Below are 25,847 nucleotides of genomic sequence, written 5' to 3'. Positions count from 1 at the left end.
GTCCGACACCCTGTTTCTGCTCCCGCCATTTGCTTTCTGCATGAGAGTGTAATGTTCCGTGTGTTAAGATGATGCAACCCCGTAGCCAGTGTTTCAGCCTCGCCGTGTTTTCACTAGAACATGACGTGTCGAGTATTTTTAATTTTTTTTTTTAACTATGCTTGCCTAACCTAACTTAACCTTACGGAAAATTGTTTTTGGGGCTAACGTCAATGGTTTGCGACGTATTAGCATAATTTCAAATCCGGACACGAAAGTAGATATTTTCCAGTGAACGAGGTTGCAACACTACATAAATCGACAAAACACACTCAGAACGCCCCCCTAAACCAGTACGCTATCACGGCCATAATGTGTCACAGATTCGAAACAACAAGTAACAGTAAGTACTAGTAAATCTAAGAAATAGACATTGATATGCATTATTTCACTTTAGGAAATGTTCCACATTCGAAAATAACACGTTAGCAATGTAAAGAAGTCCGAAATATATGATTCGTAGGTGTTTCCCTCATACGATAATAGTACCAGAATATGATTTGTTCCTATGACATGATACATGCTGTGCTATCCTTCCCTCTGTGTCATATTTTGTATTTCCGCAGCACACCAAGCACAAACCAACTGCTACATTTGTATTCTTGCTATTTAGACTACTTTTCTGTCACTTTTTGTTAATCACAACAATGAGGATGAGTGATGAAATTGATTAAAGGACCCTGACAAAAAAACACCAATGCACAGACTTTGACTTGAACCCAGGAACTTCAGTGGCAAGATAAAAAATCAACCACTTAACATGCTTGGCCACCATGCCAGCAGTAAGCACTCCATCAACAGGTACAAATTGCAATACGGAACTGCCTACCATTTAATGATGGAAAGCTGCATGAATACTTATGGCCAGCTAGTAAGCAGTATTAGAATGTCCTGCATTTTAAAATCGTATATAAACAATCGACTTGTGTTTCCCTCCTTGAAACTATATTTCAAAATAAGTTCTTTAAACATGACAGTAATAAAGTTTCATTTTGAACATAAAATGTTTAATTCTGAAAGTGGTTTTGAATAAATACTTATGTCTACAACTGTACATCACGATCGTCTTGTTGTATTTGGCAACGAATATGTGACGATTATTGACAAGGTCCAAGTTCCTTTTGTTTTATTGCGATTTCATCATGCTATGAATGCAATTTTTACATGGTTCGATTTCGATGTATGTCCATTATAACATACTGCGGAGTTTTAGCGATTACTTAAGGTTTTGTTCAATATATGCTTTCGTGGTTAGGTTAGGCAGGTTAAGTTTGGTTTCCTTAGCATTAAAATAAAGTTCCTAAATGCATTTTACTAAGGTTCCGATTTAGTTCTACATTCATTCCCACGCTTCTACGATATTTACTGTCGCTTGTCGACGGAGAATATCTTGTCCATGAGAAGTGCGTAAGGTAATTTTCAAGTTGTTCTTTTTTCAACATAAATAACTTTTCTTCGAGTCCAAACAGTGCTCATTACTTTAAGGGAGGTTCAAAATTTCGTGCGACAATGATTTCCAAAATTCTACGATAATTAGTCTTTGTACTAGGAGAAATCATAAAACAATCGGAATCGTTACCGAAAGTGTGACTGTGGTTTGCTCAATAAAAGCGACTTTGATTTGTTGCCCTTTGGCTGCCTTTCAGTCTATGTAAGTGTATGTAAACAAAAGCACCTGAATGTCTAAGTATGAATAGAAAATATCACATAACTTACAAACTATTAACTTTGTTAAGACATTACATATTTTTTCTCATAAAGAAAGTTATATGACGACAAAATATAACAATAAAGAATGGCCAGATTGGAAGCAGGAAGTACACTTTAGGATGCTTTCAACAAACAGCCTAAGGCTTGTGACAGTGCGAGACTTCCTCACCTTTGATTTGATTCCATATCGTACGCAACCAGATAATTTCTTCTTTAGTTACTTTTGACACGCATCCGACAGTTACAAAAAAATAAATAAACGTCACCCGTCAAGAAAATCACACAATATTCACTCATCAACCGCTCCCGACTTACACCCAAACAACTCGCCCTAAATTGTCCTAAATACAGAAATAACACACTTCTCGCAGATTACCGTTAGCAACGTAGAAAGCTACGAGATGCAAGATGGAGAATAAGCGTCTTCCGCTTCCGGTGTTTGATGTCATGTCAGCTGACAGTTTCTCTAGTCTAGTCTTCCGGTGGTCATTGACAGCTTTCAACTGAATTAATTTTTTCGCAGGTGCTTCTTATTATATAATTAATAACAGAAGAATTCAGATATTTGTTTTAATATAATATATTTTATTTTTCGTTTTATTATTATTGATATTTGATTTCTTTCATCACCGAGTTTATAGCATAGTTTGCGGGCAGTAATCTGTGGATTTTTTTATTTTTATTTGAAACTACTCGAGTAAGTAAAAAATGGTATATTGAGGTGGCGTGCTAAACAGTAAAAAAAGCGAATACAAAACACCTTCAAAAATTTATATTGTGCTGACAGATTTGTCTTTCCTTATTTCTTTAACCGATCATCCCAAGTTATGTTTTCGGTACAAACAGCGGCATTTCAGCAGTTAGGTGCAAAAGTGCAAGGAATATTTTTTTTATACTTCGAGAACATTTATCTGTACGTCTACTCCCATGACAGCTATATTGATGTGAATTTGAATTTTTAGGTACAATATCCAAGATGTCTCGCACGACAATTTTTTTTAAAGAGCGGTCTAGTACGGGTTGTGTAATTCTGATATCTTTATACACATGCGTTTTCTACATGAATAGAATTATATAAATGTCTATAAGTGCATCCTGAACAGTTATTTTTTTATTATAGCTACTATACTAAGTTTTTTGTGCATATCGATTTTTTCCATCTCTCTCTTAGGTGTTTATATAAGTAAGTCATAAGGGTCAAGTTTGTTGCACTGCAATATAGGGTAACAGTTCGTGATATCGGAGACACTTTTCTTCAAATTTACAGGAGAAACTACTTACGGAAATCAGTTTCTGTAGCATTGTCGATGTTCTTCGAGGTATTTTCTTTCATCTTTCAATCTATTTCAGCCGGAAATCAATTCCCGTTGCTTCAATGTAAGCGAAAACGTAAGCACGCCGTTTTTTAAGTATGTTTGCCTAACCTAACTGAACCTAAGCTAACCTGTGAATGGTCCGTGGGGCTATTCGTGGATGGTTATACGATCCCAAATGGTTTTTGGGGCTATCCATGAATGATTTGTGGGGTTCGCACCATGACGTGCATTCCGTAACACTTCGAGAAATGGCTTATTTTAGTGTAAAAGATGTTTCTAATCGTGTGAAAACCTTAATGGCACCTTCAAATATGTTCCACAATACACAATTGGTAAGTACGAACCATACGAAGCACAAAATATCCGATTTTAAAGTGTCTCCGATATAATGAACTGATGCTCAATATAGCCTAATTCCGGTTCTACGTGCTTACAGTGTTACCATTCAAGTGTGTTCGGATTGTTTGTTAGATTACCTCAGTATATCCACTTTCCTTCCTCCATTGAACATGCATTCATTTTTCCATGCAAAAGAAAAAAAATACTTTTAACACCAGCAATATATGAGCTTGCTCATTTGTACATTCTACTTTTGTGGTCATAATTTCTCACAAACTAGTATTTGAAAGTAGTTTGGTACCCTTGACCCTCTGTACCCCCTCGAGATAGTAAAATATTGTGCATTGTTTATGAATGTTTTCCATAGTTTTTAGCCCGTGGAGATGTGTTATTGTCAAATAAAATCTGCCTGTTACCTTAACATGAAACAGAACAGTCGGAAGGCTTCGCCAAAGTGATCATACCACCCAACATCAACATGACATTTCACCTCATTAGGTTTGGAGTTGATAGCAAATCAAATACAAAGTTTCAATTAGTTGATTGATGATTGATTACTTGACTTGTTCTTACAAATGAAAATGGGGGAAAGTACTCCGATATGGAAGGTTTTTACATACGTGGGCCATACTTTGGGATGAAATATCTCAGTTATTTGTGTTTTCCGAGTGCTGACACCAATTTTAGATTACGTAAAACATCGAAATCTGTTGATTAAATAAAAATTCAACACAGTACTTAAGGAGGGAACAGCACCCTTAATCCGAACCATCGTTCTGACAGATCCCTTGAAAATTTTACCGTGCTCGTGTGGCAACACTGCTGCATTCTGCACCTGGAAATTCCCAGTACCTCCCCCCATCATGTTTGCCTCTGAACGAACCAAATTCGGATTACGTTGGAATAACTCCGGTTTGTAATACCATGTGGTTCGAGTTTTGTACATTTGTAGAGTGTGTTTGTTATTGTTCCTTTCATTGAATTTTTGAGAATGGTGTTCCCATGGCTCAAGAAATGAAACTAGTCATTTTGCGAGTCACAGAGGATGATTGTCCTGATGATAAACAAAGGGGACCCCCCCCCCCTTCCCCAAAGATTGGCATCCTCCACCTGCATACATTCAGAGGTGTAGCATCTCTCCATGGGAAAAGATAAGGAAAACTGCATACAATTGCATCAAATGTCAGAGACCATTTTGTACTAATCCTGCAAAAAAACTAAAAGTTTACAATGTTGTATATAAATAGTTTAGTAAAAAAACTTACAACTATTTTTAAAATGACATCTGCATTCATTTTATTTTCAACTGTGTTCTAAATTATTAGTTTTATTCATTCAAACAGTTGTATTAATTTTATGTACAACTATATTTTACTGTGTTCTAAATAAGCAATATATGTTGCTTCTTATTTATTGAACCTTACATAGATTATTGGAAGTTGATAATTAAGGTACATGGAACAATTATCTTGCGGGTCATTAACAGAAAATAAATAAATTGGATATATCTAAAGAAAGAAAATGTCTGTCTAGTGGATTACGCACAAAACAAACATGGTTTGGGTTAAGAGCCGCATTAGTTTTTCTGGACTTCAAATTTCCTCAACACTCATTTCTACTAATCTCAATTTCTGCCTTATTGCTCTGCAAAACATGTAATAATCATTTTAAAATTGGAATCATAACTTTTAATCTAGTTGGAAGTTCACAGTTTTTACTGAAAGCATGTTCGTGTATTAGTCACATTGTACATTGGTCATACGAATTCAAAAAAAGGAAAAAGAAAGTCATAGCAACTACAATATGTGTTGGGGACGCTCTGGGGGACTGCTTAGAGGGTTTATAGGTGCTTTGTATGTGCCTATTTTGTTTTAATGACTTTGACACTTCACTATCAACCCCTGGTTCATACGTTGTTCAGTTCCATAAAGTGTCCTCTTCCATTTGTGTATTTCAAATTTTTGTGCTGGTCCTGCATTCTCGCGAAAAAAAAGTTTTTTTTTTTTTTTTTTTTTTTTAATCTAATTTTAATTTCTTTTGCAGTTCTATGTACAGAGTAAAGGATGAGGAAGGTTGGATCCCGGGGTCGGTGGATCTCTCTGTTCCAGAGAAGAATAAAAGTAGCGGTTGCCATTGTGTGTGCATTTGGAATAGTTTTTGTGTTTTACCAGATGTTTTCAGTAAAGCAGCTGTCAGATGAGACCTCGTCTTTGTACGCCTCCAGACACATGAGGAGAAGTGATAAGCTTGACGGAAGTGTGAAGCATATCCACGACAAGCAAAATTTATTTACTCACAAAGACCATGAGTTGCAGGCTAATGCCCACAAGATTGAGGCAATACGTGGTGTGAAGAAGAGCGATCTTTGGAGGTACACTCCAAATTCCAAAGGAACATTCGTTTGCAGCTACTCTAAGCAAGAGATTGACTTTGCCAAATTGAACGATGATTATTGTGACTGTGCAGATGGGAGTGATGAACCTAGCACAAGTGCATGTGGGAATGGAAGATTCTACTGTGATATTCATGATTCACATTCACGAGGTACTATTTTTTTTTCCGTAATGCTTATGCATGTTTGTAGAAATTTGATATGTGTAATTTTGCTCATGTGTTAGTTACTCACATGTAAAAAAATCCCACCTGAGGTATCAACCTGAGTCTCCTGTATAGTAGTCAGGCATCCTATCACTATTCTCCACTTACAGGAAATCTTATATTGGGTGCGTTCTGAAAGTCTTAACGAAACGAACACATTCAACGAAAATAACTGGGCTTGTGAATCTGGTGAAACCAGTTATTTTACAGACTTATAGGTCACACTAGGTGAAAGCGCAGGCGCAGTGTTTTGTTTAGAGAAAGTTTCCACATGGCGTCCAGCAGAAAGAATGTCCTTATGGCAAAAATAAACTCTACTGTGGACACTGTTACTAATTTTAATCCCATTCTAAGAACGGTTAAGGCATATTCATCGTGTGCATATTGCTTCATATCTCTATGTGTTAAAATTATAATCCATTTTCCGAACTAGTGCAGTTTGAATCCGTCAGCACGTGCGTTGTCTGAAGGCAGCAGACGATTCTCACCGAACAAACCAGCCTCCTGGCCCATGCGTTTGGTGAATCTCTTTCTTGCACGGAATGCGACTTTTGGGACAGCATAATGAAACTCACGAAACACATAGAAGCACTTATGGGACAGCTAGTTACCATAACTTGTTTAACACGTTAAACTCGTGCGACTTTCGGAATGGGCCCATTGTATTCAAATTGCATTCAAAGACAATGATAAATGTATAATGTAAGTCCCTATTGGCCCCAGTATTTCCCACATAACGTCCGAAATAACCAATTCGTGGAAATGAGACTATAGGAGGACTGAGCTTTGGTCTATGAGTTGACTGATGGTTACATGACTTGTGGAAAGTGGCTGCGGTTAGTTTGCAGATGCTCTTGAACACGGTGTTCCATGTTATCAGAGGTTCGCACTAGCTCTTCGGCAGTCAGATGTTCAATTTCATGGCAAATGGTTTCTTCGAGTGTCGCGATACTCCGTGGTTTATTCAGTACACTTTACCTTTCAACATGTCCCACAGGAAGAAGTCAGGGGATGTATGTGGGGGATGAAAGAGCAGGTGACCTCAGTGGCGAAAGTCATTCGGGATGACACAATCAGGGAAAAACAATGCGTCTCTCATTCTGCAGCACTGTTCGTTTTGCCACTTATGGCCTTGCTTTCTCACACTCCCGTCTGTCTCCACTGTTTTTTTGTCCCATGCTCATCTCATTTCCAAAGTTTTACAAAAAACTCCAGGTAAAACGCATAGTACAAGGATAGTTGTACGTACAGATACGCATGCCTGGTAATAAGATATTGTACACACCACATAACCACACAAATACCACAAACATACATACCTAATTTAATAGTGCTCTTCTTTTGTGCTCATACACAAACCTCCAATCTCTATTTTCTCTTGTCGGTTGATATCTGGTTTTTCGTGAGACAACATTTAGTCCTCTATAATTTGTACACTACACACCAATAATGTTACTCAGGTTCAAATATAGCCTACTTGAAATCTGTAATACTTCCATTTTTCAAATACGTTTTTTCAGATATGGAAACACTGTATGGGTCATTTCATGTCAAGTGAACCAAATTTTGGTCAATTTTGAACGTGACATCTCTGATTTTATTTATACTTAGTTGTTATGAAGTACCACCTAAGGTAGGAAATATTGCAGATTTGTATCTGTTGTAGTTCTCCAGTTAGAACCCTCTGAAATATGGAAAAAAGCACAATTTTCGGCACACATGCAATCACAAAAAAACTCATAAATGAAGCTAGAATTGACGTAGAAAGTTGGGATAAGAACCAAATTGTTGGTTTTGATATGAGCTTTAATTAGATATATCACATGACTACTTTTCAATTTTTTTTTCATTGCAAGGTCATTCAAACCTTTTTTTGAAAATCGAATTTTTGAAAAACCTATATTTTGAAAATTTTTGAAAATGCACATAGAAACATACATATTTCAACATCAAGTCTTAGAAGTTTTGTTATGGGATCACAATAGGATCATAGTTTTTGACATGTATAAACATATTAAAACCAATACGTTGCTGACCAAGGCAGTTCTTCGTCTGAGGAAGACCCTGATACAGGGTCGAAACGTTACGGGTTAAGTGTTTTATCTTAATAAACTGCCTTGGTCAGCAACGTATTGGTTTTAATATGGAAAAAACAAGGCTTAATTATATTACAAATGTATAAACAAATACTATACACTAGGTTAGACCATATGACACGGGAATATTGCAATGCAAATTCCATTCCTTTGTAAAGGGACTATTTTGTTTACCAAATTGCCCAAATGGTGAAATAATGGGTATGTAGGAAAGGGGCGTAACTTGGGGTCTTGCTTTTTGGTGGGCGAGGACAAGTTTTTAACAAATATTTAAAATTTTTTAAAACATTAAATTTAATATTTAAAATATATGTTTTAATTGTGTAACCATCAGTCAACTCATAAAATATATTTTAAAACAATATATATGTATATATTGTAAAGTTTTTATTTTTTAATTGTTTTAAAATATATTTTAAATATTCATTTTAATGTTTTAAATTTTTTTAAATATATTTTTTTATTTTTTTAAACAAATATTTGTTAAAAACTTGCCTTCCCGCCCCAAAAAAAATGAGCCCACCAAGTTACGCCCCTTTGAAAAGTAGTTATGTGATACGTATATCCAGTGGCGTCTCGTCCCTTGGGGCTTCCGGGGCTTAGTCCCTAAAGTAAAACAGACGTATTCATGTAATTATCAATCACCATAACGCATAACTATCACACAGTCTTTTAAAAGGCGATTTTTACCCATGTAAATTCATCGTCTGTTGCAATGGATACGACAGCGCTCCTAGCGGCATTGATTTCAATTATTGTTTTCCGGGGCACGTTGAAAAGGAAGGCGTGGCCTACACCCACATACGCTACAGTGAATGTCACATGCTAGCAGAGAGAGGAGGGGAGAGTGCAATGGGTTTGAGTGCTGATTCGGGGCTAATTCCGTTGCCTCGCGCGATGTTCTGTAGTGTTTTGGTGGCTTTCATTCGCTATGTTTGAGTGAGTTTGGCAGGGTTGATGTTCGAACACAAATTGATGAAGGACATAGGCTGTCACTTACAAGACACAATGAATTTGTCTGGAAAAATAGGCATATATTAAATAGAATTATCGATTGCTTAAAATTCTGTGGTCGACATGAACTTGCTCTACGAGGACATAATGAAAGAGAACAATCTTTAAACAGATGCATCTTCCCAGATTTATTATCCCTTCATAGAAGAGGGAAAACTAAGAGGGAACTTCGTGTTCTTTATTGTAGTGAAGAGTTGAAAAACATAAACTCTGTCAGTAGATTGCATTCATTTTTTATTTAAAATTATTTAGAGGGTACCTTTTCAGAAACAATAAAAATGACAAACATAATTTTAATAACTCCAGTGGCAACAGCTGAATCTGAACGATGTTTCAGAACATTGAAGCGTATTAAGACCTGCTTAAGAAATGCAATGGGACAAGACAGACCAAATGCCTTGGCACTTGCTTACAATAGAGATAGAATACATTTCAAACATAGAGGGCTTCAACGAAAAAGTAATAACAAAATTTCCTGAGCAGAAGAACAGGAGTCGACGTTCGTAGAAAGGTATGTTTCACAACAATACCTGTTTCTTTTGTAAACATGTGAATTGTCATTATATTTTAAATTCTTTAAAAAAAATAAGTCCAGTTGTGTAGTTTAGAAGAAGATAAATACCTGTTTTTTTGTACTTCATGTCATTTGTCATTACATTTTAAATTCTTTCAAAAAAGTAAGTCCAGTTTGGTAGTCTAGAAGAAAGAAATACCTATTCTTTGTAATTCATGTGAATTGTCATTATATTTTAAATTCTTTAAAAAATAAGCCTCGGCCAAATTTGAGGCCACAAGACGCCACTGCGTATATCTAATTAGAGCTCATAGCAAAAGCAACAATTTGGTTCTTATCCCAACCTTCTACGTCATTCTAGCTTGATTTATGACTTTTTTGTGATTGCATGTGTGCAGCAAATTGTGCTATTTTTCATACTTTAGAGGGCTCTAACTAGAAAAGTACAACATATAAAAATCTGAAATTTTGCAGTTTTTCCTACCTTAGGGCACTACTTCATGACAAATAAGTGTGAATAAAATTAGAAATGGGCAGATGTTTTTCATTGGTTCACTTGACATGGAGTGACCCGTACATCCTCACTCCATGGATACATTTCTGCAAGCACAAACCTCAATTCATTTTCAAAACATTTCCATGCTGTATTTTAATCAAAGGACACTATATGTGTATGCAAATGTACATCCGTGGCCAAACGTGGGCTGTCAGTTCATGATATCAATCCTGAAGGATCCAGGTTCGAGCATGAGTGTCCATTCATTTAATCAACATTCATCATTATCCTTGCTATCAGTTAAAAGCGGTTTTTCTCAATTATAACTGTTTCACTCTTGTTAAGTAGTGCTGCTTGCTAGTGCATGAGTTTATTTGTTTGTACCCTTGACCCTCTGAACACCCCCCCCCCCCCAAGAAAGTTAAATATTTTGTTGTTTATGAACATTTTCAGTTATTTTTAGTTCATGAAAATGTGTTATTGGGAAGTAAAGTTTGTCTTTTACCTAAGCCTGTTAACATGAAGCAAATCAGACCGAAAGTTTCATGGAAGTGCATAAAGCACCCAGCACAACATTCCACAACAGCAGCTGTAATTTTCCTTCTTTAGGTTAGGATTGTTAGGTTTGGGACTTATTGTTATTTCCGACGTGTTCTTTCATTATTTAAGTGCATACAATATATTTGTACTATTGAAAAGTGGCAAAAGTACTCCACGGCCATAATTTTGGATCAAATATCTTCGTTATTTGTTTTTTCCGCAAGCTGGAACTAATCATCTCATATTACGTTAAACATCAAAATCTACCGATTAAAAAAAGTAAGATATCAATGTAATGCTCAGGATGTACAGTGTGTCAACAGCCCCTGTTCAACTAATAATCAATCATGTATATAGTTTTAATTAAAATTAGTGGGTAGAAAGGCAACATCATATACCTCACTACAAGTGAACTATATGTTTTTCATTGCTAATTATTTCAGGTGACTAGGTCCCCTGTTTCTTTAATTTGCTAAAAAATATAAATTTGGAAAAGAAAATGAAAAATTTGATCCTCTGCAACTGACCAAAAATCTAAAATTTGCACCACAGCGAGGTGTCTTGAGATTCAACATCATTTAAATGTTTGGAGAAAACATTTTTTTGAATAAGCTGACCTCTGTGGCAGAGTAGTTAGGACTCCACCCTGTGATGCCAGAAGTCCTGGGTTCAATCCCAGCTTGGTGGCCGTGGGTGCTCTCTTTGAGTATCTCTTTACTCATCCTCATCTTCATAATTAGCCAAAAGTAGCAGAAAAGCAAAGTAAAATAAACCAAATCAACATATTATTTTGAATAACAAAGATATTTAAGATTAAATGTAGGTACAATTAGCTGCTCAAATACAGTGGAACCTCGACTTTAAGTTTTTTCACGGCACCAATCTGAAACAAACTTAAAATGCGAGAAAATATAAAATCGTGAGAAATTTTATAACGTGTTGCTATGTTGGGACCATCAGCATTGAATGTATAATGTGGAAAAATGTAAGATCAGGATTCCACTGTTCTTATATAATGCAATATGGATGACACACACTCACACTCCAAGCCTAAAATTCGAGACCAAAGTATATTTAAAATGCATAGGGTGAAAATGTTCAAAGCCTTATCATTATGTATTTGGTCAATTGCTCCACCTTATCACAAGTTCCAAAAAAAAGAAAACATGTTCCGATCATTTTTATTAAATATAGCAATGCACAAATAGTCTTCAATGTTTAATCTTAAACATTGATTTGGGGCATTCCACAAGAAGTGATCCTACTCCATGTAAATAACAAATTGAATTATGAAGATTATTATTGCTTTTAATTGCATTAAGGTTTAGATGTTTGTGAATGCATATAATTTGCACATTTCACCAATATAAGTTACTAGCATCTGCAGCGTATATGCTTCACAGACAAATAAAGTCAAATTTTGCTACATTTTTAAAGCGTTGCACACGTAACACACTATCGTTAATGCTTTTCTTGCATTCAGCCTTTGTCATTCTTTCTCAAGTCCTTTTCATTTGTTAGCAGAGTCCACAGTGTTTTGTAATTCTATGGAATCAGTTCATTATGAACAGTTTAATCCAATCTTATGTCAAGAACCTTAAATTTTGCATGTAAAATGTCACACACGTAACGCTGGAATGACCCTATGATAGTTTGAACAGCAGAGCTAAGATTTTGTTACATTTCATGTGGATTCCAAATGTTACTCTCTTTTTTCCCTAGTTTATGTTCCTTCTGGATGGGTCAATGATGGTATCTGTGATTGCTGTGATGGTTCCGACGAGTGGGAAGGCGTACACCTCAAAAGAAGACTGCCAGGTTAGTGTCGTAGTTTATTTTGTGCACGATGAATAAGAAAAAATCTGGAAAGAAAAATTAACAGTTACATGACACAATCCATAATCTAAACTTATAAACATTTGAAAATTCTTGCAATAAGAAGGGTCCCCCCCCCCCTAGATCATTACTTTTATCCATATGCTTCCACTTGTTAGTTATGACTTGCTCAGTTTTTCAACAATTGCAGCTACAAAATAGTAAGATCAGATCACCAACAGAGTGACATTTACTGGTGGGAGCAGACTTTTTTTATTATATTTGTATTCTGAGCAACATGCATGCCCTGACTGATGCACATGCTTTGTGTAACAACCATGTAGCTGTTGCATAAAGTGGTAATTAGCCTTTTTTGTTGAACCAGGATGTAACAGGAGTACATGAGTCAGTTTACCCTGGAGTACAAAAAATCCATGGTACGAGCTCATCAGCTCTAAAAATGAGTTTTGAGTCTTTTTTGTAAGTCCACTTTATGCACAGGTATGCTAATTGGGACTGGACCAAACTGCTATGTGCCTCCACCAGGTATTGAACCCGTGACCCCTCGATAGTGATGATAATAACCCATGGAGCAAACAGCCAGTGAGTGCCAGGGCCTACCTACCTCACTCCCACATGCCCCAGCAGATGTATGCAATCATCGAACCAGTTACGGGATGACATGTGGTCATCATATTGAACCCCCAGTCATCGTGGTAGGTTTCCATGACAAGGTTACACTACTCATTCCTAGCTCTCCAATTTCCTCACAATGGTTGGTGGCTGCCAGCCCCATACACTGGCCGAAAACTCTGGAGAAAAGTTGTTAAGCTTCCCCCAGGAGAATGAAACCAGTGTCCATCCTGTAACCAGAGCCTGATGCCTTAGACTGCATGCCCATGAGGCAGGACCAGGACTCTTATGCCACAAAATTTTCTACCCAACAATGTTCAAGTGGGCGATTGATATGTACTGTGTTACGAAGAGTGGGTTTGCCCATATGAAGTGTTAGCTATTGGCACTGATCTGGAAGATATATTGGTATCCACGAATCTGGGAACTATTGGAAATGGCCAACTGCTGAGGACAAAATTGTGTGCACACTCAGTAACATTGTTTAAAAAAAATAAAAATTTCTACTATTACTGTTGCAGGTTCACATTGACAGTTTAAAGTCAATGAAATTTAAGTAAATATATTGCGTAAGTTTCAGTTTTAATTATCAATTTCGGTATATGTCACATCAAAATTTATTTTGTTAACCCGGGATCGGTCATGCTCGCTGTAGTCATGTCGTGAGCGTGGTGCTCACCCTTGCTTTTCAAGCATAATTCACCGTATTTTATTTTTTTTAAATTTATTTTTTATACTTGTAATGATCTGTTTATTATAACCCTTCTTATTCATTTCATTTTTGTTTCAAAATGTTTATATGTTTTCAAACACCATAGTATGCATCATTATTTTCCTGTAATTTACGGTTATTACAAGCATATGTAAATAATTCTACAATACAAGCAATGCGTACATACAAGAAAAACTATGGCATGCATCGTCGAAGCCAACAAGTCTCAGCGTTAACAAAAAGTGCATGTTCCTCTGAGGTAGTTCCATCTGATATGATATAAGATCACTTCGACACTTTTTGAATTTTCTATTGACACGACAAGAACATATAGGTACAAAAACTCACTAGAAACAGGATACACCTATTAACTAAATAATGCACAAATGTAAATAAAAAAATATATAACATAATCGGTTGCATGAGAGCTCTGCGCTTACTCTGACAACACTATTTCCCCAACAATGGTATTCGTAATAATGCCGTTTACGTCATCTCATAAAAATGTGATGAGGTTGCTCGTGAAACTCTAAAAGTCAGCTAGAGAGCACCACATGCCAATATTTTAAATACTGTTAAAATGGCTCTTCATTAACCTTTAGGTGCCCGATCGTCTCGATCAAGATGCTCTTAGGTAGGTAACCCTTGGGTCCCCGATTGTCTTGATCGAGACGCTTTGTCAAGTTCGTAGTTTTTACGTTATAAGTTCGCTATTTTTGGCTAGAATTCCGATTTTCTTTTTTCATATTGTTGTTAACACATGTATTTACAATAAATAATTGTTGCACGTTTTTTTTCCCATCAAAATGGCGGGAAAAGGGAGACTTCTTTTTTTGCGTCTTTTTTTCAAAGGAAAAATTTTGCTGACAAAGGAAGGCTGGCTTTGTTGTTCTAAAGCAATGCGTTTCCCTCACCACTGGAAACTGCATTCGAAGGAAGTTTGTTTATCGGTACCCGAGGTCAAAAGGAATGTTTTCAGTCCTTTTTTTCAGGGGGGGAGGAAACCCCAATTTTTTAAAAAAAAATTGGGGGGTTACAACGGTATGTCATTCATCTCTCTAGGGCAGTGGTTCCCAACGTGTGTGCTGCGGCACACTGCAGTGTTGCGAGAGTCTCCAGGTGTTGCGCAAAACTTCGTAGACTGTGATATTGCTGGTAAAAATTATTACGACACTTGCAGTTAGAATTGGTTCGTTCTCACTTTTGTCACTGTTCAATGATTCCGTAATTGTCTCATCATCAACTTTCCTCCTTTTCACCAAAAACTTATCCATACTGAAGCAAAATAACACCAGCACCCGGACAAAAAGATGTTACGGCTACCAGGTTCCAAACAATTGGCTTGTAAAGGAAGCTGTGGTGTTGCCAAGTCGAACGTCAGTCACCACTCACACTGTCGCCAATTCGTACGTTTGTGTGCCACGGGATCTTCCTACATAGTATAGTGTGCCGTGAGCAAAAAAAGATTGAGAACAACTGCTCTAGGGCAATTAGCCTCTGAGCTACAGTCATTTCAAGGTAACGCTGCATTTTGAACCTTGCATCAGTGGCGTGCTGACCATTCCTTTTTGGGGTACAACTCGTGTTACATTGGTCATACAATAGTAGGTCATACAATAGTAATGCAAATATTTTTGTGTTCCTTACATGCCAGCGATAATTTCCATGTGCATGTCGACACTGTCGTGTACTTTTTCTTGGGGGAAGAGGGGAAATCCCCATTTTTCCCGAAATTTTGGAATTTTTGGGGTTCTCCCCTCCCCCACCACATATACGCCGAATTTGCATAAATTTTATATAGTCTGAATCTCTTGTTCATTCCACGTACAACGGTATATCATTCATTTCTCTAGGGCAATTAGTCTCCGATGTACACTAATTTAATTGAAACTGCATTTTGCTCAATATCAGCTCGGGCACGTGAAAATGGCCTTGGGCTCCTAAAGGTTAAAATTTAAAGTGAGCGCGGTGCTCACCTGCGACCGATCGCAGGTTAAATGTAACAGTTGGTACTCTCTTTTATGTTTTACAGTTTGTCAATAAAACATTTTGTGTTGCACATGCTGTATTTCAATTATTCTGCCTAATCAGAGTTGGCAAAATTTGAAAATCACTCACAAGAGTAAAAGCATGATTTTGTCACAAGAAAAGAAGAAAGTATATCAAAACAAAACCTTCTGAAACTGTGTTCTGCCTTTGACAAAAATACGGGCAAATGCCAACAATCATTTCACAGAATTTGATCGTCAGTGACATGAAGACGTTTTCTCACTGCACAAAGCTGTCGGACACATCACCAGATGGATTTTCCAGGCTTCAATCATGTTCTACGAAATACATCTGGAAACTTTTACTGTCAATTTATGGCCCTTATTCCAAAATAATTTTGAAAAAAAAAAAGTCATTTTATTCAAGAAGATATGAATTAAAAACAAATTACTATCAGATTTTTCTTACACATGTCACTTTAGAATCACCCTATTTTTACAATTTATATGATATGTAGTCTCTCTTAGATACTATCTGTGTATGTAAGGAGTGACCTTCTGGTAAGGCACCCAAATGTCACCCTTACTTGCATGTAGTACACTCTGGTAACGGCTTTTTGCAGGCCAACGTGCCTGTGCTGTCTGGTCCTATGGCCAGACATAGGACCAGGACATTCTCTGTAGGGCTGTGTATGTGTTGTCCTGTGTTTTGTCCATATATGGGCTGAGTGCCCCTTTAGAGCCTCAGCTTTTAACCCAGGTAAGAATATTTTAGTTATGGTAAGGGGCTGAGCCTCGTATAATATGGCGTATGCAAAATAGCCAAAGTGCTGCTGCATCCACAATTTTAAATCAATCTTAGAAGCTGTCAGCTGAGACTGTCCAAATTCTCAAACTGTGACGTTCAATGTTAATATTATTTATGTTATTAATGTTGCTTTAACTTATGCATGTTTGTTTTTATATACGAGCGACGTTCCGAAAGTAAGTTTCGTCATTTTTTTTCACAGGGAAGCTTTATTACAAATAGATGAATACAATGTCATAACAAAATACAGTCTTTTGGCTATTTTTCCACATAGTCGCCACTGAAATTAATACATTTGTCATACCGTGAAATCAATTTCAAGAAATCATCCTGGTAAAAATCAGTGCCCAGCAATTTAAGGAAGTTCTTCACAGCCTGTTGCTTCCGAAGTGACGTCCAATAGTGCTGACTTCAATGCAGGAAAAAAGGTGGAAGTCTGATGGGGCAAGATCGGGGCTGTAGGCTGGGTGATTCAATATCTCTCATCCCAGACGACAAATGTGTTCTGTAGTGACCCTTGCTGTGTGGGGTCTTGCATTGTCGCCCAAGAACAAAACCCCTCGACTCATGTGGACTTCAGTTTGCTTACTGTGTGGCAATAGCACACGTCTTTCTGCCATATTGGTTTGCACTCGAATGAGCTCGGGCACGTCGGTCTGCTGCTTATCTCTATTCTTTAGCACTCTGCGCATGCGCCATCGCTCCTCCCGTCGTTAATTCAGGAAAGATTGTCTTTTGTTATGGCAATGTGTTTTCTCACTTTGTAATACAGCTTCCCTGTGAAAAAAAATGACAGAACTTACTTTCGGAATGTCCCTCGTATATTGTTATATTGCTGTTATCATGCAGTATAAAATACTTTGTATCTAAAAAAGGGAATAGAAGAAAACAAATTGTTGCAACCATAGTGACGGAAATCAATAAGTAAGTAAGTACAAAAATGGTGATGGAAGTGGTGAGATTTCCTGCGTCTGTACTGTATTTGTTTTCAAATATAACGGTTAACGTTAATTGCAACAATATTATTTGCATTGGTAATCGTTCTGCAAGTGTAAGCTCAACGGCGATTATCACAGCTAATATCTGATCAAATTTGAACTCTTACTTTCTGATACTGATACATATTATTACCAGTTCAGCCATACACCATAGCAGATTTTTTGTAATAGTTTTGTATTTTTGTTTACAGTACTTTGGTCTCGATTGCTTCTTTGTGCAAGCAGGTTAACACCTGAAGAATATCATCTAATAGGGAATGTATGAGAAAACTACTTCTTGCATTGAGTACAATTAGCTTATGTAAGATGATGTAGTTGTTGAACGCTTGAAAATAGGTAGTTTTGAATGTACTTCAGTCTTCAGTAAATTAAACTCTAGACTTTGGATTAGGTATATGGAGACAGCGTTGGTACAGCCTGCTGCAGAAAGTATTGACACAGTGTCTCATTATTGACATATTGTTAATTAGTCACATTCCAAATCCACGTATCTGGCTGTCAAGTGGTGTGGGGTATGAACAATAGTAAAATGTTTGTGCAAATCTTGTTGTAGTATATACCAAATCCACATAAGTCAAACTTTAATCAGCTCTCCTGAAAAGTTTGTGCAGAATACAAAATAGTATTCACCCGGCGATATGTTAGATTTCTGACTGTGGTAACAATGTTATGCATCAAACTGGTTTCATGTGCCAGTTATTCATTCATTGTTATTTTAGCTTTTGGCACTTTAGTCAGTCTCAGTTTAGTGCATTTATAACAATCGTTTGTTACAAGTACCCTCTGTGGCTCCCTGTATAAGTTAATTAATAAAAATCTGGAAGATCCCTTTCTCATGATGCAGCCACAATTTTCACGAGATCATTCGATATTGGAAGAACTCCATTGTCTCATTCAAAGTGTGGCAGGCTACACCATCTTGTTGGAACCAACAATAATGTTCTTCTTCTTCAAGCATGGCCACTAAATTATGGATAACGTCTGTGTTTAAATCAACACCTTTTTTCTTTGGTGTTTTTTTTTTTTTATCACACAATTTGCTGCCTCGAAATTGAACACCACACCGCAACTTTTTGAGAGTAAAGTGGGACTTCCTGTAATTCGTGCAGATTCTCTGAACCCCAGATGCAAGTGTTCTGACTATTAAGGTACCCGTCCAAATGAAACCAGGCTCCATAACATCACAAAATAAGCTCCCAACATAGCAACTCTGTTCTTGCGCGAAATGGCACACAGGATTTTACTTCTTGCCAACTCTGGTGCGCACACTCTGTCATGTGTAGCTATCCCGTTGTGCAGCATGTTTCCAAGGTCACCCACATATCACCTTAAGCAACAATACTCCGAAATAATTTCTACTTTCATGGCAACGAATTTTTAAAATGAGAGTTCGGGGACTTTGTATATATTTCTCCACATGCCCTTACCATGACAGCATCAAAAAGTCATGAGTGGATAGTTCCTGCAATCAATCGGACACTACGCCACTGGTTCTCAGTATCTTTTGCATAGTGTGGGATGCCTGTTCTGTGAGTTGAAGTTCTGTCCTTACAAAAGCTCTGCCATACATGGATTGTCTGAGAAGTACCGAACTTTTTATCATGGGTATCTTAAAGAGCTATGTTTATGCAACATGACTATGAACCTGCACCTCTATGTTTATTCGGTACAAAAAACCATCTTTCTTTACATGGACGTCTGCAGGATTTTTTCCAGGGAGGGGCAAGTAAGGTACTTTTCCCCCAGGAGGAGGGGATAATAGTGTTGCCCTTTCATAAAATACTGTTTCGCATTCAAGTTACCATGTTCCTGCTACGCCTTTGCAATAATTTACACATATTACTGTGACTGCAATGAAATTAAATATGGGAAATAATTTTCATTTTCCTACCGGACGTCCGTATTTCTTTACATTATGGATTTTTTTGCATGTTTTTCGTACCTTCTTATCACATGATATCAATATTATAGATGTTCTTTATTTTTGTCGTCTTAATGATTTACAGGCACAAATTTATCCAGTAGATAACAAACAATTATATTTTTTCTTGTATGTATGCATTGCTTGCATTGTAGAATTATTTATCTTGTATTCTACAGTTAATACAAGCATAAAAACAGTTTTTCATTGTGACATTTCAGGAGAACACACGCTCCCTTCATCAGACATTTATTTTTAGTTTGATTAAAGATACAGTTATAACAATGGTTAATTTTTTTAAACAAAAAATAATTAGTTATACAATGGATGTTGTCAATGTTACATTGTTGTAGTATAGCAACTTAACTTTTAAAAAAAAATGATCAAATTTTTTATCTAAAATAAAAATAAAACAGACTGCTTGTTTGCACAGTTAAGTTGCTATATTACAACAATGTAACATTGAAAACATCCATTGTATAACTGATTCTTTTTTGTTTAGAAAAAAATTAACCATTGTTATAACTGTATCTTTAATCAAACTAAAAATAAATGTCTGATGAAGGGAGCGTGTGTTCTCCTGAAATGTCACAATGAAAAACTGTGTTTTTATGCTTGTAATAACCGTAGGCTATGAGAGAAATAAAAAACAACTAGGTGGCATGTGTTGCAAAATCTAGTAGCTGAGTTAGAGTAATTTAGTAGAAAACAAGTGTAGAAATAAATCGTAGTTTATGTCTTTTGCTAAAAATTATTGAGAATAGATAATATAAATAATATAATGGCAATCATACAATAGCATATTGGTTACGTGCATGTTACTCACTATCTATAAACAAAAATACGTTAGAGTGTTGAATTTCGTCCACTTACATAAGTGAGTATGTATTCGTTGTAAACTACGTTTCGGAAGCTTTACTGCTTCCTTCTTCAGGTGGTCGTATTTTAGGCTCGGAACATCAAGACACGTCGGAGAAGTGTCATGCGAGGATACTAGGTGAAAGGTTTGGGTTAAAAACACTTCATAGTGCTCGACATATACAGATTTAAAACTACCATACAAGGAAACAGAACTTCCAGAAGCAATTTCAAGCTGAAAGGAAGATCCACTGTAAACATTTCAAGCATAAAAACTCTGTGCTGTGAACATAGGTGTTACCAGATGATGTTTTCGTGTGTGACACAGTCAGTAATAATGGCTCCCAGAATAAACACTTCAATCAGTTGTGAAGTATTCTGACAGTAATGATATAGAAACACTGGACCCCTACAGTTAGCAGAAATTTACTGATAAGCAGGTACACTTCTATTAGTCAATACTGATAGAGTACAGATTGGAGTACTGCATTGGACCACTTTCGTTCGCTCAAATCTCCCACGCTCGAGCATGATTCGCTCGAATATATAGATCAAATATCATTTAAATGTGACAATAATTGTACAAATATATGTGTAGAATTCGTATTGGTAATTTCAGGCCATAATCATCTAGTGTATTCATTTTCATATATTGCTATGTATTAATAAGGTTTTCTCGGGAATGAAGTGAAGATGAGAGGGACGTTAGCTCTCGAAAGCTCGGAAGCCTTTCCGGAAATCACCTGGCTGATTGCCCGAGAAAACCTTTTCAATATTCTCCGCCAGGAAAGCTTCAAGAATTATTTAAGATAGACTAAATTACACTTTAACATAGAGATGATGACTATGTTCACTGAAGTTTCAATTTCACCGCGTCTTTCACTTCATGAAATATAACAGACAAATTACGGTCGATTAAGCATCGATGCAGCACTCTAGTGCAGATTAATCTGTCCAGCCCTAATTTTTATTAAAGGCACATTCTAGCAAAGTAAATTATTACAATTTATCACTAGACAAGACACATCCATGTAAGAAAGAGGACAGAGCATGGTGAAAAAGGAGGACAAAGTCATAAAAAAAGAGGACACTGCAAAAAATGGCAACTCATTTGCCATTACCCATAATTAATCAATTAAAAAAAAGAAACCTACCAAGTTTTGCTCACATATAATTTCCATGATTTTTTAAAGTAATTTCCTCTTACCTCTCCTAATCTATTATTTAACACATGACAATCATAACTAAGAATATCTATAGTTTGAAGCATAGAATTTTAATCTTTTTACAATTCTTGGATATTCGAATACAATATCCCCATAAGTGAATGCAAATGTAACAAGCTTAAATCGTCTACACGTTCTGTTCTCGCATCCCTAGCTATCTACACAAGTAAGCTTCGCTTTAACTTATTTCCAAAAATCTAATTTAAATTTAGGTAGTTAAGATTGGGTAGAGAAATATGATTTTAATGCCAGGAACATTTCTAGCGCTCTTTCAACAGCAGGGGAAAGTGACAGCCAACTTACATTTTACCTCATATTCGTCTCTTCCATCCTTTAAAAGCTGGATATTTTCTTGCAAGATCATTGATGAATTTACACTTTCGTTTCGTTATTTCGTATAAGTTAATATGAAATAATCAAAATTCTCACTATGCGTTTCTGTTTCTTGTATGTATAACTCTAAAATGAACTGGCCAACCTCTGTGGTGGAGTTGTTAGCACACCACACCACAACACCAGAGGTCCCGGGTTCGAATCCCAGCGTGGGCATGGGTGTTCTTTGTGAGTGTTCCTTCATCAAAATCATCATATCATCGCTCATCCTCATATTCGTGATTAGCCAAAAGTGGCAGAAAAGTGAATTAAAATAAACCATATCAGTCAATCAAAAAGTAACTGCTCAAATTACATGTGTTTCACAAGTCTCAGATTGCGAAGCAACGAGTTAAATAGAATAATACTTACTAATGACTAGGGGTGGGACAGAACTTTTTATCGGGAATTTTTTTTTTTAAATCCCGACTTTAGGGATGGGTAAAATCCGAAATTTCCAAGCCGGGAAATTTTCAGAAATGAGAAATGATAAAAATTTCCAGACGCTGTGGAAATCGCGAATTTTACGTCATTTTTTTTTTTTCATTTCTGAAATAAAAGCTAACAATTTTCAAGAAGTATCAAGACACTTACAATGCAGAAAACATCAAGAATTAACCACTTTTGAAAACGACCATTTGGAAGTTCCGAACTGCTCGGGATCCCGAAATGTCTGGAAATATTTTCTGCTACAAATATCGCTGGTGTCAGCTGACAACAATGCATTGGGGACATTCCACAAAAAGTGATCCTACTCCATGTAAAGATTGGTGCAAAAGTCATCATCCTATTTGAGCTGACCTTTATTTTGACATCTTGTTGTTTATATCAGTAGTGTTTTGTCAGTTAAATAGAAGATACTCACGAAATTTATTGTGTGCGAAAATGAATAAGTATACCCCACAAGAACGTGGGAAAATTGTGACAATTTTGCGTGATACTTTTCCGGGCAGAGTAATATCCCGTTTTGGTGATTTGCCATGGCCGGCCAGGTCCCCCAATTTGACCGCTCCAGATTTTTCCTTTTCGGGATATTTGAAGTCATTGGTTTATGTGAATAAGCCAGAGACGTTACAGCAATTATAGGACAATATTCAGCATGAAATTCAAAACATTTCCCCGCAAATTTCCAACACCATGGAAAACGCAATAAAAAGAGCCCAAATTTGCATCAATTCAAATGGTGGTTATTTATTGGATGTTATATTTAAAAATTGAGGACATAAAACTTAAAAGTATCAATAAAAGTTTAACACAAAAAAACATAAAAGTTTAACACAAAGAAACCTACTTTGTTTAATTTAAAACCCAAACTATAGGCTAAGAAAATCAGGTTATGATTTTTGCGCCACCTTGTAAATAACAAAATGAATTAATCTGAAAATTGTCATTGTTTTTAAGGTTTACACAATGTTTGTGAGTACATATACAGTGAACTCATTTTAATTCGAACTCCGAGGGTCTACGGAAAAAATCGCATTAACCAGAATATAATAATAAAAGAGAAACACCAATGAAATAACATGCTGTATTAAACCTAAAACTGCATTAATATGCAAACAGTACACCTTACCTTACAACTGCTATATTTTATCCATATCTCCATCCAGAAACAATACACTTATTGGAATATTCTCATCACGTGATTGTTTTTGATTCCTCTTTCTACCTTTCTAAGCACTTCAACTTTCTTGTCTAATGTTAAGCTACTGTACACACTACGTTTGGACATTGTGACTCCACTAAAACACAGACAAATGACCCCTTCTGTCCAGCTATCCGCTCCCCCCTCAACTTGTTTCTGAGAGGGTGAAGGTCGCATTCCTACAAACAAAAGCTCTGGGGAATCCTGCTGCCCGCTCATATCTGCCGTCGGCACATCTGTTAAACATAAAAACAGCCTTTTCAAGAAGAAAAGGGGGACGAGTCATCTGTTGGAATTTCTTATGTAGCAACCACTTTGGTCTTTCTTGGGAAGCTATATGTAACCACTTTGGTCTTCCTTGGAAAGATTTATGTTAAATTATTGGAAATCTGACATCGAATTATCCAAATTTAACCTTCAAAATTTGAATTAAGCAGTCATTTTTAACATTGTTTTAGATAGGGGTTTCAAGGGGAATGTGCTTTGTTCGAATTATCCAATAATTCAAATATCCAAGTTTGAATTAAAGAGAGTGCACTGTAATTTGCATATTTCAACTTTGCTATATTTTTAAAACACTTTTGTTTGTGCTTTTCATGCATTCAGGCTACTTCATCATACTCGAGCATTTTAAATTTTTTAGCAGACCCCACAAAGTACTTCATAATTCTATGGAATCAGTTCATTATGAGCATTATAATCGAATCGCATGTCTAGAACCTTAAATTTTATGTGTGAAGTGTCATACACGTAATGCTGGAATGCACTATTGTCATCAGTTTAATCATAACACTATTGAGCCTTGTTTCCATGTTGAATAAAACTAAGATGCTGGCCAAGGCAGAATTTATTGTGTTTTATCAGTTTAATGTTATTAACAATTTTAATTTTGGGTTGTACAATTTGTATCATCATTTTCCCACTCTTGATATTTGTGTCATTGTAAGGAAATGATTCTTGTTTGTTCTTTCCAGATGACGTACAGAAGAAATTGAGAAGATACCAGTCACCATGCCCAAATGTTTGTATCCTAATGCACTGATAACTGTGATTCATACAGCAACTGTAGAATAGAGTCTATTTTGGATGAACATATAATACAAGAATTACAATATTTTGTATGTGCCACAGATAGTCTGTACATTTTGTGGCGAATATATATTGGGGAAATACCAGAAATTTCCAACATAAGTTGTGCCTTTACTATGAAATATGACAATGGTTGTTACAGTTATAGTCCTATTGTTGAAAAAATCCAAGACTTAAGTTGTACATATGTGGGTTACTAAGAAACATGTATGTGACGCAGGTGTATCGCTAGTCATTGTTTATTTAATAGGCATCAAAAAAATGTCAGGCATCAGATGCACATCTGCACGTGGATATATTTCTTACCAGATTGTGTTCAATATTTTACTATATTGTTCTTTTTTATTCTAATATGGATTTTGAGAATTAATGACAAGCTTATTGTATTGAAGATTTGGATTCAATTCATGGGTAAAAATGTAACTGATCATCTTGTAGCTTTAACATTGAAACAGATTTGTTTTAGATGTACTATTTCAGGAGCATATGTCTGTACTTCCTACTTCTGGAGGAATGAATTTCCCTTTTTAATAAAAGCAATTCTGTGTACTTATAAAGTTGAGTATGCATGTAACCTGTAATATTCATTACAAATTAATTTGAACTAAGTATAGTTGTTAGCCTTTCTAAGGTAAACTATTTCAGAGGCAACATAACTGTCCAAATGTAGCTGTCACTCCTCAAACATGGGGAGCTAGATCAGGACAGTAGGCTCCAGATCTACAACAATACATGCCCATAGCTACGAGGGTGGTTTGAAAAGTTCTCAGAATGGAATAGAAAGAAACGACTTACAACAGTGATTTTTTTTTATTTTTCAATGTAGTCTCCCTGTACACTAATGCACTTGGTCCAACGATGTTCCAATGCCTTGATCCCATCTCGAAAATTAGATTCCTCCAGGCCTGTGAAATACGTGTCAACTTCGGCTATTAGTTCTTCCTTTGAAGAGAATCTCCGTCCACCGAGGAAACTTTTGAGTTTGGGAAAAAGATGGAAGTCTGAGGGAGCTAAATCAGGCGAATAAGGCGGATGTGGCAACAATTCGTAACCAAGTTCATGAATTTTTGCTATGGCAACGACACTTGTGTGAGGGCGCGCATTGTCCTGATGCAAGATG

General features: G+C 36.3%; 2 protein-coding genes across 9 annotated transcripts in view; one reads left to right on the top strand and one right to left on the bottom strand.

Annotated features, from left to right (window-relative positions):
- The window catches only part of LOC145997180 (E3 ubiquitin-protein ligase RNF19A-like), a 222,265-nt gene extending 220,130 nt beyond the window's left edge, over positions 1 to 2,135 (bottom strand). For 2 of the 4 annotated variants that reach the window (XM_083133876.1, XM_083133875.1), the window contains exon 1: positions 1,919 to 2,135. The gene's annotated coding sequence lies outside the window, so the exon portion shown is untranslated. The remainder of the gene's footprint in view (positions 1 to 1,918) is intronic. The other 2 variants (XM_083133886.1, XM_083133887.1) reach the window with 2 other exon arrangements.
- A 47-nt stretch (positions 2,136 to 2,182) lies between these two features.
- Positions 2,183 to 25,284, top strand: LOC145996879 (uncharacterized). 5 transcript variants are annotated; one of them, XM_083133430.1, is made up of 5 exons: positions 2,183 to 2,272; positions 5,448 to 5,948; positions 12,385 to 12,480; positions 17,808 to 17,875; positions 24,613 to 25,284. In XM_083133430.1, the coding sequence occupies exons 2-5, from the start codon at positions 5,468 to 5,470 to the stop codon at positions 24,631 to 24,633; spliced, it is 666 nt and encodes a 221-aa protein (XP_082989556.1). In that variant the 5' UTR covers positions 2,183 to 2,272; positions 5,448 to 5,467; the 3' UTR covers positions 24,634 to 25,284. The 5 variants fall into 5 exon arrangements, with proteins under 5 accessions (XP_082989556.1, XP_082989555.1, XP_082989560.1 ...); XM_083133429.1 differs by lacking the exon at positions 2,183 to 2,272 and adding an exon at positions 2,380 to 2,446; XM_083133433.1 differs by lacking the exon at positions 2,183 to 2,272 and adding an exon at positions 2,442 to 2,460.
- Positions 25,285 to 25,847: the final 563 nt, after the last annotated feature.

Source organism: Lepisma saccharinum, chromosome 13 (assembly GCF_977018435.1).
Source record: "Lepisma saccharinum chromosome 13, izLepSacc3.1, whole genome shotgun sequence".
NCBI classification, from domain to species: domain Eukaryota; kingdom Metazoa; phylum Arthropoda; class Insecta; order Zygentoma; family Lepismatidae; genus Lepisma; species Lepisma saccharinum.
This window is presented reverse-complemented; position numbering and strand designations above follow the sequence as displayed.